Source organism: Pipistrellus kuhlii, unplaced genomic scaffold, assembly GCF_014108245.1.
Source record: "Pipistrellus kuhlii isolate mPipKuh1 unplaced genomic scaffold, mPipKuh1.p scaffold_m20_p_39, whole genome shotgun sequence".
In the NCBI taxonomy this organism is placed as follows: Eukaryota; Metazoa; Chordata; class Mammalia; order Chiroptera; family Vespertilionidae; genus Pipistrellus; species Pipistrellus kuhlii.
This window is the reverse complement of record NW_023425539.1, coordinates 935851-954562: the sequence shown is the minus strand read 5'-3', so window position 1 is coordinate 954562 and position 18712 is coordinate 935851. Positions and strand designations below refer to the sequence as shown.

At 46.3% G+C, this 18712-nt stretch overlaps 1 protein-coding gene across 8 annotated transcripts in view; it reads right to left on the bottom strand.

The window, feature by feature from the left end:
* Positions 1–18712, bottom strand: part of SMG6 (SMG6 nonsense mediated mRNA decay factor) — a 220618-nt gene that overhangs the window by 108544 nt on the left and 93362 nt on the right. For all 8 annotated transcript variants that reach the window (XM_036408514.2, XM_045570988.1, XM_045570989.1 and 5 more), the window contains 2 exons: positions 11916–12032; positions 9899–10067 (listed from right to left, as the gene is read on the bottom strand). In XM_036408514.2, the coding sequence (XP_036264407.1) occupies positions 9899–10067; positions 11916–12032 (286 nt within the window). The remainder of the gene's footprint in view (positions 1–9898; positions 10068–11915; positions 12033–18712) is intronic.

Below are 18712 nucleotides of genomic sequence, written 5' to 3'. Positions count from 1 at the left end.
TCTTGTTTTCAAGAGTGTCCTGGGAACCAGGCGGAACACAGCCCCATTAATCACACAACGGCACATAATCAACACACGTGTACAGCAGAAGTAACTCACTTCACAGGCTTTGCCCAGGAAAAAGAACTTGTTTGGGAAGAATCACCGGAGGGACAAGGGTTTTTTAAAGCCTCTCTCTGCACAGACACCAACAACCAGACTCATTCACAAAGCTCCATCTTTTGGCTCAGCTGGGTTTGGCTGTCAGAAATGTTTAAATATGGAAAAAAATAAACAGTTGCAACACGTTTCTGTGCAGAGATCTGCCTGAGCCCCTTTGTGATGTAATGGGAAACGCGCATTCAGGCTACCAGCTGTAGAATAAACAGAACTTCGAGGGTTAAAAGGAACTGAACTTTCCACGACCCCATCTGCAGAGAAGAAAATAATAAGAGGAATGATACACTGCCCCACAGCTCTGATAGTTTATCCTCCAGTCCCGGCTGCAGAGACAAGCACCGGATGTGATAGGGCTGCTCAGGGCCGCCTCCGAGGTTAGCACTGCCCATGGGAGACGCACAGGGAGGCTCTTCCAGCTCCCTGCTTCCTCCCCCAGTGCCCTGCTGGCCACTTGAGCCCACTGCCTGAGTCTGATCCCACAGCGCTGGTGAGCTCTGGCCAACAGGCATTGCTCGGCTGCAGAGCAGCAATTTGGAAAATAAACAGGAAAGACGACAGTGAGAAGGAAGAAGGTGAAAAGTCTCCCAGCTGAATTCTTGGCTTGGGGGCCTTGGTTGGTGCTGAGCAGGTCAAGGCTGCTGCAGGATGTAGTTGGGGGTGGAAGGTGTGGGCAGCAGCATCCCCAGCCAGGGAGGGACAAAAGAAAATTACCCATGGCTGCCACAGTGGGAGGCCCCACATCCCTCTCTTATCCTCTTACCCCTACCATCTTGGATCCAAGAGAAGAAATATGTGCTACCATGTGGTTCTCATTACCATGCTCCCTGTCCCCTACGGCTCAGATAAACCAAAACTGACTCCTCCCAGAGACTGCTGGCCACCACAAGGGACCCCTGCCCACATCTGCCCTTTGCCCATTACCACCCACCCACCCACCTTGTGCCAAAATCTTAAGACTTCCTGCAAAAATGAAGTGGATGAGAGTTCCTACCGCAGTGTTAATGTGTAAGACAGCAGCTGGTGCCAGAAGACATAGGGTGTGTCCTGAGTCCCCAACTCAGAAATATAAAGTGACACCACAGACAAGAGCACAACTAACGAGGCACCCATGGGCCATATGGTGACTCTCCACAGAGGGCAGGGAAGAGAGGAGTGTTAGGAAACTAACACTAAAAGGAAGAGGTGATATGCCTAAACCCCGGAAGTTAAGGTATTTGCAAAAGAATGAGGTCATTTCTGAAACCTGGGATTATATCATCACCTCAGTTTACCCCAATCAGGCCTCCGGGCTGAGAGGTCAGTTCCGTGGGTGAACACAGGGTTTCCTGAGTAGAAGAGGAAAAGCTTAGCTTTTTCCTGCTCTAGTTCCTTATCCCAGTGAGGAGTGCCTTCCAACCTTCACCCCACAGCTGCCCTTGGAGTCTAAGGATTCAAGGTTGGCCTGGGCTGAGTAGCCCAAAGTAAAATTCTGGTGGCTCTGAGGAGCTTTAAACAACTCCCAATCTTTTAGAAATGCTTTGGAAATGACACTTCAAAAGGTTTTCCAGTCAATTGCAAACCAACTTTGGTTCTAAATGAACCCTCTAGAGTGCTATGGGCTCAGGCAAGTCCCTCTGGCTTGTTCTAGACCCAGCTCATATTTTGGGGAAGCTCCCAGAGCCCACAAAATCCCACTAAAGCTAGGGTGCATTCTTCACCTAGCAGACACAAAGCAGACAGAGAGTATGAAACTGAGTCCAACAAGTCCGTTTATGGCTCTCAGAATGGTGGCAAGGGAGCCTCTCAGCAGCTGTGATGTGATTAGTGAGTTGTAGGGTGACCCAGTGGCCCAACCCCACAGAACACACCACACACCAGGAAAGCAGACCCCTGGCTGGACACCAGATCCTAGCTTGGGACAGACCAGCAGTGGCTAGTTAGAGGTATGCACTCAGGACCAAGGCTCACTCACTTCTCCACAGACATGCATTCACTTACTCCACCAGGAAAGGAAAAAAATAAGAGTTAATTTACTTTTTATTGCCTCAGAATTCCAAGGTTTAATGTAGCTGTCAGTTTGAGTGCAGTGCAGCTGCTGGCCGATACAATGCAGCCCAGGCCAGCCCAGGTGACTGGGGAAACACATTTAACAGAAATGAACCAACACACACTCTTGGCTGGTTGTTTGGGGGATATTGACTTGGGGAATCAGATTAACCCTTCAGGCTGGAGTTAGTTTTGCAAACAACATAAGAAAAGTAACTTCAGTCCAAGGAACTCAGAAGCTCTGGTTTCAGGTGGACCAATGGATTTCTGTGTTTCTACAATTTTGGCGTTTTCTCATGTAAGATGTTATTCGACTACAACATGCTCTAAAAGATGAAGGTATGAGATATGTGAGGCAAGTTATACCACAACAATCTATCTCCTTCCTAGAACTCAGAACAAAAGGCAGATCTGCCAGCTTTATAGGGAAAAGGTCGGGTGAGACCTTTTCTGCAAGCTCCATACGGGGTGTGACTGAGGTGGGCAGACAGTGTGGAGAGTGGAGTACTAAGGCCTAACCAAGGCCCAGGCCATCCTCTGGCAAGTCTAAGGAAGACTGAGCCCTCACACACCCCTTCTTTTTTTTTTTTTTACTGGGGGAACAGGCTGACTGGTGATTAATATCAAGTACAATGACCCCATGTTACAAGCCTGCAGGGGCCTGTGGAGGTGGCCATTTCCTGTGTAATACCAGCTTGTTTAAACACTAACATTCAAACTCCACAGCTGCAGAACAAACCCGGAAAGAGTTGAGTGAGAAGAAGCACTGCATTGTGTTTCGGAGCTATGGAAGATCAGAGAAGTAGTACAGATGGCAAATGAGTTGGGTCTTTTGGTTCCTGGGGTGAGAAGCTCTGGAAATACAGACAGGATGGCATGGAAACTAGGCACAAGGACGTTGAAAAAGAGAAAGCCCATGGACTATAGACACAAAGGGGAAAGACAAAAGGCCAAAGCTTAAGATATTGCATATCTTAAGAGGAATGCTCTTAAGATATGCAATACTCCCTAACTGGTTTGGCTCAATGGGTAAAATGTCAGCCTGTGGACTGAAGGGTCCCAGGTTCGATTCTGGTCAAGGGCATATGTCCGGTTGTGGTCTCAATCCCCAGTAGGGGGCATGCAGAAGGCATTCAATCAATGATTCTCTTCTCATTATTGATGTTTCTATCTCTCTCTCACTCTTCCTTCTCTGAATCAATAAAAAAATTATACATTTTTAAAAAAGATATGCAGTATGCTCTTTTAAAAACCTGTTTGCCTATGGACAATTATACTCTAGACCAGCGGTCGCCAACCTTTCGGACCTTATGGACCACCATTGGTCCACTGACCACCAGTTGGCAACCACTGCTGTAGCCCACAGCTCTCCCTCCACGTAGGGTTCAATGGGCAACATAAGACCATTGTAGCCCTGGAGGACTTTTGGCCCAAATGGAGAAAACTGAGGGGATGAGCAACTAATACCAGAAATGAACCTGAATCCAATAACTTGGGCCCTTGGGAAAGTGCCCAACCTAAAGTAATTTTGCCCAATATGGCAAGTCAAATTCTGAAGTTCAGACACCCCACACTCCTCCAAGCACATAAACTTCTCCATGTCCTAAGAAGTGCAGCTGGAGCTCGATGGCAAACAGGTCACAGTAACCTCATCCCAGGATTTCTCAAGTACCTCTACTATGCCTCCTTCAAGCTCTATCTAGGTCAGTGCCTTATTTGATTTCAGTTCTCCCAAGCTACATTCATATGTATAGCCTCTGTCACATCCCTATGGTGTGTTAAACCCATCAGCACTGTGTGTTTGGGAAAGAGCAGCCCCCAGGGGACCTCAACATCTCCACGGCATGAGTGGAGCCCTCTGCAGCCTCCCTGGTGCGGATTCTCACGGTTCCTGCCTCTCTAAATTTTAGCTGTAACCACTCCAACACGTCTTCTTAGTTTAGCACACACTGGACCCAAATAACCTCAGCCCAGAGCTGGAAAGTACTCTCCCTGGGGTCAGCTGCTGTACCCTGCTGGGGTCAGACTGGAGCCTTAGGCCAACACCCCTTCCTCTCACAAGGAGTCCTGTGGGAGGAGTGGGGAGGGGCAGAGGCTCCTGCCGTGGGAGAGATCACATGTGCCCACACTCAGCACTTGGGAGGAAGAGGAACCCCCTGGTGCCAGGCTGCAGTGCTGACGCCCTAACCCGGAGCCAGGGAGACTGGCTGGGGAGCCAGGGTAGCAAAGGGGCTTCCCACAGTCACCACCACTTCCTTCAGGGAAGTGCTGATGGACTATTACTTAGTGACCTCCTAAAATGCCCTTTGGGGAAGACGTATAAAGCGTCCTTGAAGGGGTGCCGATTAGACTTGGGATTAGTTCTTATTTCAGAGCTGCCCTATGAGGGTGAGTGAGCTAGCTGTTTCTTAACTCAAGAATTTCTATCTCATCCTACAGGGTCAACACATGTTGGCTCCCTGAGGAAATTAGCTTACTGCATACTCCCTATATATCCCTACATCTCCCTATGTGACAGCACCTCAGAGGGCTTCCTATAAGCCTTTTCCAGCATGCTCTGTAGACTATTCAAGACAAGCCACGGAAAAGCAGCAAGTCCAGGAATTTCTGGAGCTTTTTTTTTTTTAACAGTACTCCAATCCAACAGTGTGATAAATGCATCCGAGCTACAATTAGGAAGATATATAGCATCAGAATGCTAAGGTCTGGGCAGCCTGGTGAAACGCGGGCTCTCCAGAGCCCCAGCTATGTTTCCCATTATGTAACCCTGGTCATGGGCAGACAGCCAGACTCCAAATGAAAAAGAGACTCTGGCTTGGCACTGGTTCTATTTTCCTATCCTCATTCGGGGTCAGCGCAGTGTCATACAGCTGCAGAGAAAGCTCTGGGGATTAAACCTGGGAAAGCCTCCAAGACCAGGACCTGGGTTCAAGTACCAGCTGAAAGCAATAAACCAACTGCCACAGCTGGGCTAGGTTTGGATGTTCTCAAAGTCCCCTGACTCTTTCACTTACTGAGAACTAGAGATCAAGATGAGGGAAGATTTGGCTTCAGCAGAGACTCTGAAATGAGGTAGGCAGTCCCACTGCCCTAGCCTTGCCAAAGGTCCTGGGATGCAGGAGGTCACTACGCTTAGGCTTGTGGAAGCCTGTTGCTCTGCTCCTCTCCATCACCTGACATTCACAACTTCACTCATGCTCACTTGTTAAGGTCGGGAGTAGCTGTCTTTCCCTTCTAGTAAGAGGCCTGGAACAGAAATGTGCCCTCCCCTCACCAGCACCCCAATAAGTAGATGGCCCCTCCAAACACTGTGGTCTGTTCTAAATGGACCAAAGCATTCGATACTCTCTTACAGTGGCCCAAAGCAACTTTCCACACCCTGCTATAATCCTCCGTACCAAAACCTCCTGGGATATAAAGCCATCTTATTACCACAGGTACAAATGGGTAGTCAACCTACTTACATGCTGACCCAGCACAAAAATGCTTAAGTGCCACTGTGTGGGAAGGCACAAATGGCCCTGAAATCCTGCCCTTATCACCCTAAGTGTTCCACATGTGCCTAAGTGGCTACTGACTAGGAAAAGTAAATATAATCAGAAAGAAGAGGAATATGGACTAAAGGAGAGAACTAAGGAGACTAATGATGAGCTTTGGAATATCCCTAGAAATGTGGAGGATGCTTCAAAATTATTCTCTAATCTCTTTCCTTATAGGAAAGACAGTACAAAATAGGGAACAAGATTAAATAAGGGTTCAAGTGAGTAAGAGAGACAATTTGGGTGTGGGAGATTCTGGAAGAGAAGCAAACTAAAATGTAGGCCATCTGGCCACCTTATCAATGAGGAATTTGTCTTCACAGAGAACAATTCAGGCAAAGACCAATAAAAGCATGCAAAGCAGAGGTGTTAAGTGGAAACCCTTTCCTTCCTACTCTCTTGAGAGCATTCCTAAACCCTCCAAAATGAAGATCACACAAGGACCTTAAGAATGTCAGAGGAGCTACTATTCTGACATCTATACAACTATCTGAAGTATGTCATTCCTTACGGCCTTAAAGAAAAGGCTCCACAAAATGAAAGATCAGTAGGTATAAGATGCAACTTTGAAACCCAGAGAATTACCATAGCTTGCCAATATCTCAACCATAGTATTTACTCAGTGTTAGGCAGCCATATGAGAAACTGAAAAGGAAGAAGATAAATTCATATGCCACTTTTTCAGTGCTTGGACCTGAAGGCTATGAGGTAGGGCCAGGTCTGCTCTGTCCAGCAGTGGCACCAACCTTCAAACCACGATGCCTTGTGGTCAGGCACCAGGACAACAATGCCCCTCCTTTAGGCTTAAACTTACATTCCAGAGACGACCAGCTGCTGACCCCCCAGAGAGTGCAGAAGAGAACTCTCTTCTCTATCATACTGACTTCTCTAGCCTAGAGGATTTATCAGAGAGTAAGTGATGCCCCACAACTATAGGAACCTGTTTACTGGACAATCAGATTCAATGTATTACTTGGTCAGATTTGCTCCTCCTGTGAAAAAATCTATAAAAAAACTAAGCAGATTTGTCAAGTATCCCAACCCTCTCTGCCTCTCTGTGGTCCAGGAGGTGAAGCCCAGCTGGGGATGGCTGTAGCTCAGGACCACGTGCCCAGCTGCTGATTGAGCCCTTGCCCAAAGATGGGCAGCAACTTGCATAAGCCGGCAACGGGCCATTTGCTACAGCATCCAAAGAAAAAACAGACTCAGCACCTCAAGCAAATGAGGCCCAGCACTTCCTGTGTGAGCTTTCCATTTCCTCAGCCAAACAAAAGCCAAAGGGAACGAGAGAGGGAGGAGGGATGAAAGGAGACAGCCGCAGAAGAGAGTTAACAGGCTGATGGCCCAGGATCTGGGTAAATAGGGGTGGGATGGACCATATCTGAGGGACTTACGGTTGTGAAGTGAGGTGACCCAGGGAAGGCCCAGGCTCCAGAGACAAAGAGTCTGCCTCCCCACCCTCCACCCCACGAAAGGAAGGGAGGAACGTTCTGTTACGCTGCGCATGCTCAAAAGCAGTGGCTTCAGAAACTAGGGAGAGCTGAGCCTTTGTCAATTTCTTTCTAAAATTGCAAATTGCCTAGCCAGCATTATAGATTAATAGCCTGAAAAGTTTGAAGCTGTACATGTTAACTCTTTGGGGAACATGGCTGGGAAACAGCTGACCCCTAGCTAGTAGATCCGTCAGTTCCTTTCTGTGGCCCCAGCTGCCCAGCTCAGGACTTAACCCTGGCTCCTGAGGCCCAGCCTAGAGTGCATTTTGGAAATCTAGGAGGGTTTACAGAAAGGATGCAGAGGATTGTCTGATGCTGCGAGTATCACCCACACAGTTACAGAGTTAGAGTTGGGGGAGATAGGGAAAGAGGGCCAAACAGTCCAGGGGGCATCTTGGGGTGGAGAACAAGAAAGGAATTTGAGGAAGGAAGGGGGGAGGGAAGGGGAGTCAGACTACACAGTGCACACAGAAAGATCAATAACTGCTGGCTAGAAATCTCTGCTGCAGCATTCCCTCTGTGGATCACCTACGAGTAGAGACTTACATGGCTGGCCCCAGACCAGAAAGCTTCCCAACCCCCAGAAATGCTGTCTGTAGGAGCCCAGGTCTTCACACTGTATCCTCCAGTATTTTCCCCCTCAGAGGAGCATGGAGAATGATGAGATGTTGGGTATGGATGCCTGTTACCAAACGCACACATACACACCCAACAGAGAGCCAGAAGGAGCTCTGAGTGCACTACTCCTGCCAGAGGCCACAATACAAAGAGTGGGAAGGAGAGGGAAGGAACAGAGAATTAGATAGAGAGGCAACGACAGAGACAGAGAAACCAAGAGAGAGAGTGTGAGTGAGTGATAAGAAGAGAGAGAAAGAGAAAGGAAGGAGGAGGAATGGGGATGGACAATCAACAGTTGACCAGAGATAGGCACCTGTAAGCACATACATTAAGACAATAATGTGCAAACACGAATATGCACAGAGATAGTGACACTAATACAGAGAAGAATGGGATACATGGAAATATGGATATAGATCAGGAGTCAGCAAACTTTTTCTGTAACAAGCTAGATAATAAATATTTTAGGCTTTGCAGACCATAAGGTCTCTGCTGGTACAGTATGAAAGCAGCCACAGACAAAGTGCAAACAAATAAGCCTGGCTGTGTTCCAATATGACTTTATGGACACTGAAATCTGACTTTCATATCATTTTCACAACTCATTAAATATATATATATTTTTTAATTTTTTCAACCATGAAAAAAATGTAAGTCATTCTTAGCTCATGGGATGTAGTTTGTTAACCCTGATATAGATACAAAAACAGTAGAGGGAAACAAAGACAGAGGCAAGCAGGCAGGGACAAGCCAAGACAGACAGGAATAGGCAGGAGGAAGAGACAGAGGCAAGCAGGCAAGCAGACAGAGGCAGGCGAAGAGACACAGGTGAAGCAGGTAGAGGCAGGTTGATACAAGCAAACCCACATACACAGAACTCTTCCCTCCAACAGAGAGGCACAGTCACAAGCAAACACAAACACAGTATAGTCTTGTATACAAACATTTAGGCATGCACAGGACACAGTCACACAAAGAAACATGGACAGGACCAAAGCAAACATACACCCAAAATCAGACAGATATGGATACGGACACAGCCACACATTGAAACAGACCCCTGGGGATACATGCACCCAAGGATAGATAGAGATACAGACACAGATATGGACACATACACAGACAGGCATGGATAGGTACACTGAAAGACCCTTAAAAAGATCTCCAAAGACAAACACACAGACCCTCACACTAAAATATAGTTAGACATTCAGACATAGAGACAACCAAGCCCAAACAGGCACACAGAGAGATACAACACACACAGAGATACAGACAAAAGAAGAGCCGTATGTGGCTGCACAACAATTTGAATGTAAAATGCCATTAATTGTACACTTACAAATGATTAAGATGGCAAATTTTGTTACATATATTTTTATTAAGTTCATTGTTATATATACATTTTTTACCATAATTTTTTAAAAAGGAAGAAAAAAGTCATATAAACACACAAAAAAAATCTACATAGATATACTCAGGCATAAACATCTACTCCACAATGAAACACAGCAGGGAGGTGGAGATAGGAGATGCTAATGAGAAAGGGAAAGAAGCAAGTGAAATAAAGAGGTACATGCACTCATCCCTCCCCATACACTACAATGTCGTGAGAGTAAGCAAGCAGACAGAGAGCACCAGAGCACAAAAAGCAGTGAGAGATAGCCTGAAAGATGCACAGAGATAAAGTGAGAGAGACAAAGTCTCTCACGCACACACTGACACTCAAGAGGTGGCTGCAGAAATAGTGAGCGTGAACAATATGAAGTGAATGAGAGAGGAAGAGTAAGGAAAAAGAACAAAACAGAGCAAGCTATGGAGAGAAAAAGAGAAACTGAGAGAGGAGAAAGAGAGGAATAGACCAGAGCATAGGCAAAAATAACCTGAAACATCAGGAGACAAGGAAGATGTTCAAGGAAGGGAAAAACCAAAGTCCAAATGAGGAGGGAAGAGAGAACAAGGGCTGTGGGTGGGAGGAAACAAAGAAGAAAACTGGGAGGGGAGCTGTGGGAACACAGGTGGGCCAAGGCCAGCAATGCTGAAGGAATGAGCAGGCTGACTCACTGTGAGGGCAGATCCAGGGATGTGGGTGGAGGATTCCAGGTGTCTGGGTAGCCGAGCATCCAGTCTGACCAGACTTTCACACTGGGGAGCAGTTCCTTCAGGTCCGGAACGAAGGAAGAAACCTTGATGTCATCTTGGTCATCCTCATCCTCAGGAGAGGATGGCTGAGCTGCAGAGGCAAAGGGGAGAACTGGGCCTATGTCTGCTGTGGCCCCGAGTGAGGCCTGGGGTGATGGGGCTGCAGCAAGCGCTTAGGGAAGGGAGACCAAGTCCACAGGACATCTGGGCCCAGGAGCGAAGGAAAGTATCAGCACCTAAGAGGATTCTGAAAGGGAGGACAGAGAGAGAACCAGTGCACTGGGTTTGCCCCTGCAGACAGCTGTTTCTGTTCCACCTGTGGCCTGGTTGAAGTTGCTATTCTGGCCTCTCACCCCGTTTTAGCTTTCTTTCAACACAGTACTGAGATGGTACCAGAGTTCCTGCCAAAACTGCGTAACCTGAATTTAATCATGAGGAAATATCAGAGAAACCCAAATTGTGGGACATTCTACAAAATAAATGGCCTGTACACTTTAAAATGTCAAGGTCGTAAAGCACATAGAAAGATTGAGAAACCTTTCCAGATTGAAGGAGACTAAAGAGACATGACATCTAAATGCAAAGTGTGATGCTGAAGTGGATCCTAGGCCAGAAACACACACACACACACACACACACACACACTTTTTAGAACAATTGGTACAAACTAAATAAGGTTTGTAGATTCAATAATAGTACTATATCACTGTTGGTTTCCTGATTTTGATACTGTACTATCATGTAAGAGAATGTCCTTGTTATTAGGAAGTACACAATCAAGAATTTGGGAGTAAAGGGCTACCATGTCTACAACTTATATTAAAAGGTTCAGAAGAAAAATAAGCATAAGTACGTGTGTGTGTGGAAAGAGAGAGAACTTATAGGAAATTTGGTCAAATGCTAACAACTGGAGAACCTGGGTGAAGAGTAAGAGTTCTTTGTGTAATTCTTGCAACTTTTCTATAAATTTGTTATTGTTTCCAAATTAAAAGTGACCTCCACCATCCCTCAAACAAACAAAAAATAAAAAATAAAAGGCAGCCTCAGAGGCTGGACACATTCACAAAGCTGATGGGGCAGGAGGACGACAGAGGGGCCGAACTATTCACAAATACTGAGCCAGGAGCTGAGAGAAAGGTACAACCTTCAGCCCTGCCTTACAGCTCAGCAATCAGGCTTGGAATTCTAAGGGCAGCCTTAAAGGATATAGGATACTGCATAACCCAACAGCTAAAAATAGTCCCTGCTGCATGTCCGGTGTGGCTCAGTGGTGGAGCATCGACCCATGAACCAAGAGGTCTGGGTCGGGGCACATGCCCAGACTGCAGGCTCGATCCCCAGGAGGGGGCATACATGAGATAGCCAATCAATGGTTCTCTCTCATCACTGATGGTTCTCTCTCTCTGCCCCTCTCCCTTCCTCTCTGAAATCAATAACATATATATATATATATATATATATATATATATATATATATATATATATATATATATATTTTTTTTTTTTTTTTTTTAAGTCCCTGCTCTGGTCCAGTGGGTCTTTCAATATGGCTCATCCACAACCTTTATAGCACCCACCAGACAAAGAATGACATATAGATAAAGGAGGAAAACCAAAACATCAATTATAAACAAAAAGGAAAATTCACTTTTCTGTGTGTTTTTAAAGTATAAGAACATGCAGCAGCTTAGATGTACAGTATAAATCCTAACTACTGAAGGAGAAAAGAAGGAGGGAATAGTTTTACAAAGAGAAAAGCAGGCCATAAAGGTAATCAAATTGGAAAAGGAGATGGGACTAGTTAGGTGGGCAAAAGGTAGAAAGGTGTTGAATGGACAGAGGGTGAAGACATGGAGAAAGCAGCATGGCATTCATTGTTGGGCAGGACCCAGGCAGCTGGAAAGCCAACCAGTCAGGGGCCAGCCCCTCCTCTGCTTACCTTTGGCAGACTCCTTAAGTAAGTGGGTGCAGCGCCGCACCAAGAGAGAAAACATGGCCAAGCCCAGGGCTGCAGCTTGCTCCTGGATCACAGAGCGACACTCCTCCGAGAAGCAATCTGAGAGGCAAATGAAACTCCCATCAGTATATGCTGGGGGTCAGGGCTACTCTCTCCTAGCTCACTAGTGTACATCACAATCACATCACCGACCACAGGTAGTAATAGTCCCTCTGTCAAAGGTTAGTTGTAAGGATAATTAAAATAGTGCACCTGGCCCGGCGGGCATGGCTCAGTGGTTGAGCATCAACCTATGAACCAGGTCGGGGTTTAATTCCTGGTTAGAGCACATGCCAGGGGTGTCTGGCTCCCTTCCCAGAAGGGGGCAGGCAGGGGGCAGCCAATCAATGATTTTCTCTCATCATTGATGTTTCTCTCCCTCTCCCTTTCTCTCTGAAGTCAATAAAAAGATTTTAAATAAATAAAATAATGTGCCTGGAGCACTTACCCCAGTGCCTGGTGTATGGGTTAGTACTCTAAAAGTTATATTGTAGGGATCAACTATGATATATAAATTCTGTATCATATTACTTCCCGAGCATCAGTTACCGCAAGGTAGGCAGTTCCACTGGGAGCTGCAAGCTCTCTACCTTTAGTTAGTTGGCTACTGATAATGTGAGGCCATAGTAACAAGAACTCATATTTAATTAACTCAACCTCTCTAATGTATACATAACAGGAGTACAATCAACAATTAAGGTAATAAAAACACAAATTTAAAAGTTATCTTCCTGAATCGCAAACCTTTGGTTCTACTTACCTCCTCTATGTTCCTCCTTCTGAGAGAATACAAGACACTTACAAATAATCTATTTTCATTGAATGAATTGCTTTTACACAGGACAGTGTATGGCACACAATAAGCACTTATTATGTGTTAAGAGTTTATTTTCACAAATTCTTTCCCCTATGGCTAAAAAGTAAATCTGGCTCCCAACACTAGCACCCTTCCCTCCTCACCTTCTCCGCCTGGCTAACTTCCTTCTGGCTACAGCTCAGTGAAAGGAGCCACCTTGGTAGTGGCCGGAGTTGCTATTTGGCAGAAGCTACATATACACCCCCAAACCGCCGCCTGCACATATTCCTTGGGAGTGGTTCCCCCTGATAGCCTCTTCATCCAGATTTGAGAGGAATTGGTGACAAACAGGAGGCAGCAATCCAATCTGCAGCCTCAGAGGAAGAGACACCCAATATACAGATGAAATCGGGGGCCAGACTCACTCATTCTGGCAGCAGTTAATCTGTTAATTCGCTCTGAATACAGGGGAGAGCTCAGACTCTCCGAGTGTTAAAAGGATAATTAGCCACACGTTTGATCTCTGTTCCTGCTTGCATTTTAACCTTGATAACCGAGGGGGAGCCCCCCTCACACTCTCTGTTGACACCAGTCTTGCTGAATGAGGCCTAACTGAAGCCTTTACTGCAGGAGATGCTACACAACCAGTTACTCCCAACTGTCTTTGCCACAGGAACAAACACAATTAGGACACACAAAGTCAGCTCCAAACCACTTCAGAAAGCCATGGAAGTGAGAAAGAGCAGGCTGCTGCTCCGAAGGTCCCAACATATGAATAGCATCAGTGTAACAATTCTATTGTGGCTTTCCAGCCATCCTACCATATGCCCACTGGCTCCAAATATCACCCTCTCACTTTCTGACTCCACTGTGGCAGGCAGTAAGGAAGTGGTAACAATTCATGTGATTAGAATAGATCCCCACTGGCAAGGCCCTAAAACCTCTGTTAAAGACAGAAAACAAGCATCCAAGAACCAAGAGAAGAGAGCATGGAAAGTAGGAAAGGGGAAGATGTATAAGCCATCCCAAGAAAACTTGCCAACATCTGCCCTCCTCTCCTTTGGTAGGCAGCACCACTGTCCAGGCGTCTTCAAACTACGGCCCGCGGGCCACATGCGGCCCGCAGAGGAGTCTGATCCGGCCCGCCAGGTTTTTTGGGCAGTGAGCGCAGCCGAGGTGTTACAGTAGGAATTAGTAGTTCATATAGTCCGACCCTCCAGCTCTCTGAGGGACCGTGATCTGGCCCCCACTTTAAAAAGTTTGAGGACCCCTGGTAGACTTACCATCCCAGCTCAGCTCAGACTCCTGCCAAGCACTGACAGCAGCCCGCCTCTAATTAGCAACAAAACCTGGAACTTAGTGAATAAGTCCAGAGGAAGCTAGGATAGGACAAGTGGAGACCACATCCTGGGGGACGACACACTGAATACACAGTAGTGTCCCCTCACCAACTGGCATTTAGGAAGTTACCTGCACATACAAGGCCCTTAGAAAGGAAGGGTCTTAGCTCTAAGAGACTAGTATTTTGAGAAGCCCAAGGTTATAATAAGACACTCTCATTTGCCTGAATAAGAATAAGACGGGGCAAGGGGAAATGGCTTTCACCAAGCCCATTTCTATTTTTATAACAAATGGCAATCTCAGGCTAGACTATTTCTCAGTGGGGGCTAGGGCTCAAGAGGGAGAATAAACTGCTTAAGAACTAATGACATCTGTGACCTCTAGGGGATCAAGGTTTGCTCATTTTTTAAGCCTCCTGCAATAAGATCTGGAGACCAGGTGGGGGGAGCAACAACTGGAGCCTCTTTGCTGTAAAGGTCTGGAAGGACTCAACTATCTCTCAGAGCAGCAGCTAAAAGGCAGCCTCGTGACTGCTCTGCTGTTGGCCATGGTTGTATCACCTCCACTTTTTCCCAGCCTCCCATCTTGCCAGGAACGGGCCTGATGGCACTCATTGTTGGGTGTCTTGTCCAACTGATGGGGAGGTTCAAACCACAAAGTTGTTCTGCTCTGATCGAGCAGGAGGTACTATCACAGCTATCTGGGGGTTGGAATGCCTAGATTTCACTCAGCCCTCTGACTGATCACTTCATACGGAGTCCTTTCTAAAAGGCCTGCCCATAGCTACAATGTGCTCCACCCTGTGCTGGGCATTGTGGAGAACACGGCTACAAATGAAACAGGGTCCCTGAAACTGTAGGTCATTTCAATCAGGTGGAAAACACACACAGTTATTTACCAAGTAACCATGGCAACTTGAACCCAGTGCCTCAGTGAGAAATATTTTAGTGCTGTGGTATCTTCAAGAAATGCTCTTCACCTCAATTGGGCCTCCTATGGGCTAGAAGCCATATGATGCCACTCCTTGAAAAGTATTCACTCTTATACAAGTAGGTAGGCAAACAGCATCTGGATTCCCATAGTCCACCTACTTTGGGGCCAGACCTGGGAAACTGGCCCCAGGCTGATGAATGCCCATATATATCCCTAGAGTTGGGCTAGGCCAGGCCAACAAATGATGTGGGGTGGGGAAGGAAAAAGCATTGTTTGCCTTGGTATTTGCTTGGGTTCCTCTGGCTTTGTGTCAGATAGCAAGAGCCTGACATGAGCTGAAGAACTCATTAACATTGTGAAACAGCCTTTCCCCTTCTTTCCAAAAGCAGGCTTGCTCAGGATTTAGGGGGATGGTTTTGGCTAAGGAAGTCAGACAAAAATATTTCTTACTAAACAAGTCACCTGAGGTTTTGCCCCTTCCCACATGCTCACAGATGGGCAGATGACCACTGCTCCCACTATTCCTGACGCCAAATACCTGCTCAGGCAGAAATAGTCTTCTCGCTCCTATGTAACAAGGAGACTTTTTCATTTTTCTGAGAACATATTCATGGAAAACATAAACCAACTGTCGTCAAAGTTGTATGAAATCAGGAAATGGAGCGACCGGGAGAAGGCTGCCATGTGGCCGGATGTTATGTATTTCTAATTAGTGCTATACATCTTTCAACAGCAAGTGTCCTTCTGCTGGGAAACACAACACACTGCCCTTGTTATTGTAACTGTCAGAGAAGTGCTTAAACAGATAATCTCCAGGAAAAGTGATAAACACGTCCCCTCTCCAGCCAGTGTGTGTGCGCGACGATGCTGCCAAAGCAAAGCTGTGCTTGACGGCTCCAGGATGGCAAAGCATCCTCCTGCAGGAAATGGGAGTGAGGCACAAGGGGTGGAGAAGGAAGAGGAGGGGAGGAAAGGCAGGCCCACCTGCGTGGACCATTTAAGCCCAGCAAAGGGACAGAAGTTCAGAACCATCACTTCTGATCTACTCCTGGGTCAGGGATAGATTTGGAGGAAACCAGTATCATTAGGGATGAGGTCTGGCTGGTCAAAAAAAAAAAAAAAAATCTGGCAGCAATGAAACGAGCCGAGTTCCCCTGGTGCACACAGCCAGCTTCCTGGCAAGAGGAGAAGAGTAATGAAGGGAAGACACAGGATGGATGACACACATAGGTCTGATACCCTGACAGCAGCAGAAGGGACTCAGAGGGCCCTGGGGACTGTTAGCCATTCCAGCAGAGAATGCTTGGCTGCTTCACTAACAGCTGGAGAAGAATGCAGGCAAGACCTCTTATTCACGGATTCCCTCACCACTGGCTCTTCCCAAAGAGAGGAAATGAATGGTCAGTCACCTCCAAACTAATACCACCTGGAGGCGAGTTGTTGGCTCTTATCTTTCAGACATAAGGCTGCTTTTCTCATGAGTCAGTCACCAGTCAGACACAGGACTGGCACAGTTCCTGAGCAGCCCACCAAAACCTCCTTGTGTACAGGAAGTGGGCAGTGAGAGCATCTTTCAAGTTAGTTTTCTGTGGCAGTTGTTGGCTCAAGAGGTGGAGGAGGCAGTCACTGTACAGGATCCAGACAAAATCTCAGAGCAAAATCAGAGATGTCCATGCCATCAGGGCATAATTCCATTCCTTAAGGAGAATAAATGAGTCAGAAGACTCAAGCACCAATACACCTAAAAATATTATTCGTGCAGCCAAAACCAGTTTGGCTCAGTGGATAGAGCATCGGTCTGCGGACTGAAAGGTCCCGGGTTCAATTTCGGTCAGGGGCATGTACCTTGGTTGTGGCCACATCCCCAGTAGGGGGTGTGCAAGAAGCAGCTGATCGATAATTCTCTCTCATCGATGTTTCTAACTCTCTGTCCCTCTCTTTTCTTCTCTGTAAAAAAATCAATAAAATATATATTTTTAAAATATTATTCGTGCACAATGGCAGAACATAGTAAGGCTGACTGGGTGGAAGGCAAGCCATAGCATAGCTCCAAGCAGGACAGAGGAAGTGGAAGATTTCCTCCCTAAGAGCCCTTACTGGCATGCCTATTACTTCTAGATTTTCTAGGTTTATAAAACACCAATTTATTTTAGTGGGTAGATGAGGGGACAAAAGAAATCCCAACTTCTTAACAAAGTAACCTCCCTCATTATTACCAAAAATATTTACTTGCGGGCCCAATAATGAAAAATAGGATCCTGTCCATAAGAAGTTGAAAATCTAATGAAGTAGTCAGAAAGATACCCAAATAACTATGATTCAAGACAATGTATCACATGCCATAAGGAAGATGGAAGCAGGTGCTTTCTGTCACCAGAGGGAAAGAAAATCGTTTCCAGCTAATGTGTAGCAGAGGTTTCATGGAAGAGAGCCCTTGGGAGCAGGGCTGCACAAGATAAACAGAGATGGGACTTCCAGGAGGGACTGCGTGTACTGAGGAGACATGGAGGTAGAGACACACCAGGAACATTCCAGACGACAAGCACTGTCCTTGGCCGGCTGTGTGACGGGGACCACAAAGCACAGGACCCGCACCACCATGGCAAGGAACACAGACTTTACTCGACAGGCACTGAGGAAAGCACTTACGTGTTCAAGAGTTCTGACTGAAGCACAGGTGAGTATTTCACCAAGAGTAATCTAGTTAGAGCATTTAAGACAGATTAGGGTAGCTAGAAAAGAGTAACAGGGAGGGAGACCAGTTGGGAAACTAAGAGGGCATGAACTTATTTTGAATTAAGAGAAATTATATGTATAGTACTTCATATACTTTATAATGTCAAATAAATGTCACATCTTTCTTATAAGAAAGGTGGAAGGTGGATTATAAAAGAGTGACAGATGTCAAAAATGCAGCAGAAAGAAAATCAAGAGAGGATGGAGATATGTGGGGGAGGGAAAAATGAACTGGAACAGGTCAAACTCTCTCACTGATAATCTCGGCAGGTTGCAGAGAATTCTGAGACCTCAAAGAAGGATAATACCCACCAGAGGAGATCCAGGAAAGGGACAGGAATTTGGGATTGCAGAACACCTGGAGGGAGGGAAGGAGACATGCATCAAGAAGTCCCCAGGCTCCAGTCCACTTGGCTCTGGGCCAGTACTGTCTTTCCAGAACAAAGACACTTCAGGGGGTCAGAAATACTTGAGGAAGACCTTGCATAAGGAGGCCTGGGAAGTCTGAACTGGCTCTCCCTGTGGAAGCTATTAGATATTCAGCACTTCATTTGTTTCCAATTCTTGTATGAGTGCAGCTCCAGGCTGTGGGTGAGAGGCTCCTCTCTGACGTAACCAGGAAGCAGCTGCAAAATTAAGGAATCCCTCATGACATCATAAAAAGGGTCGATGGTTTACTGGGGAAAGTATAAAAATTAATTACATATTCCCACGTGACTCCCTTCTCCTAAATCTGTACACACCCTCTGCCACCTCAACACATTCTCTCACCAACAACATTCAGAAGCCACCTCTGTGAAAAGGGTCCAAAAGGGCAGCAAAACCCAGAAAGAGAAAGTTCTTTGATGTGTCACTGTCTGTCCCGGCTATGTGGAACTTAACAAGTGATACCTTGTCCTGGAATTTTTATACATGCAACTTATTTCACAATAAA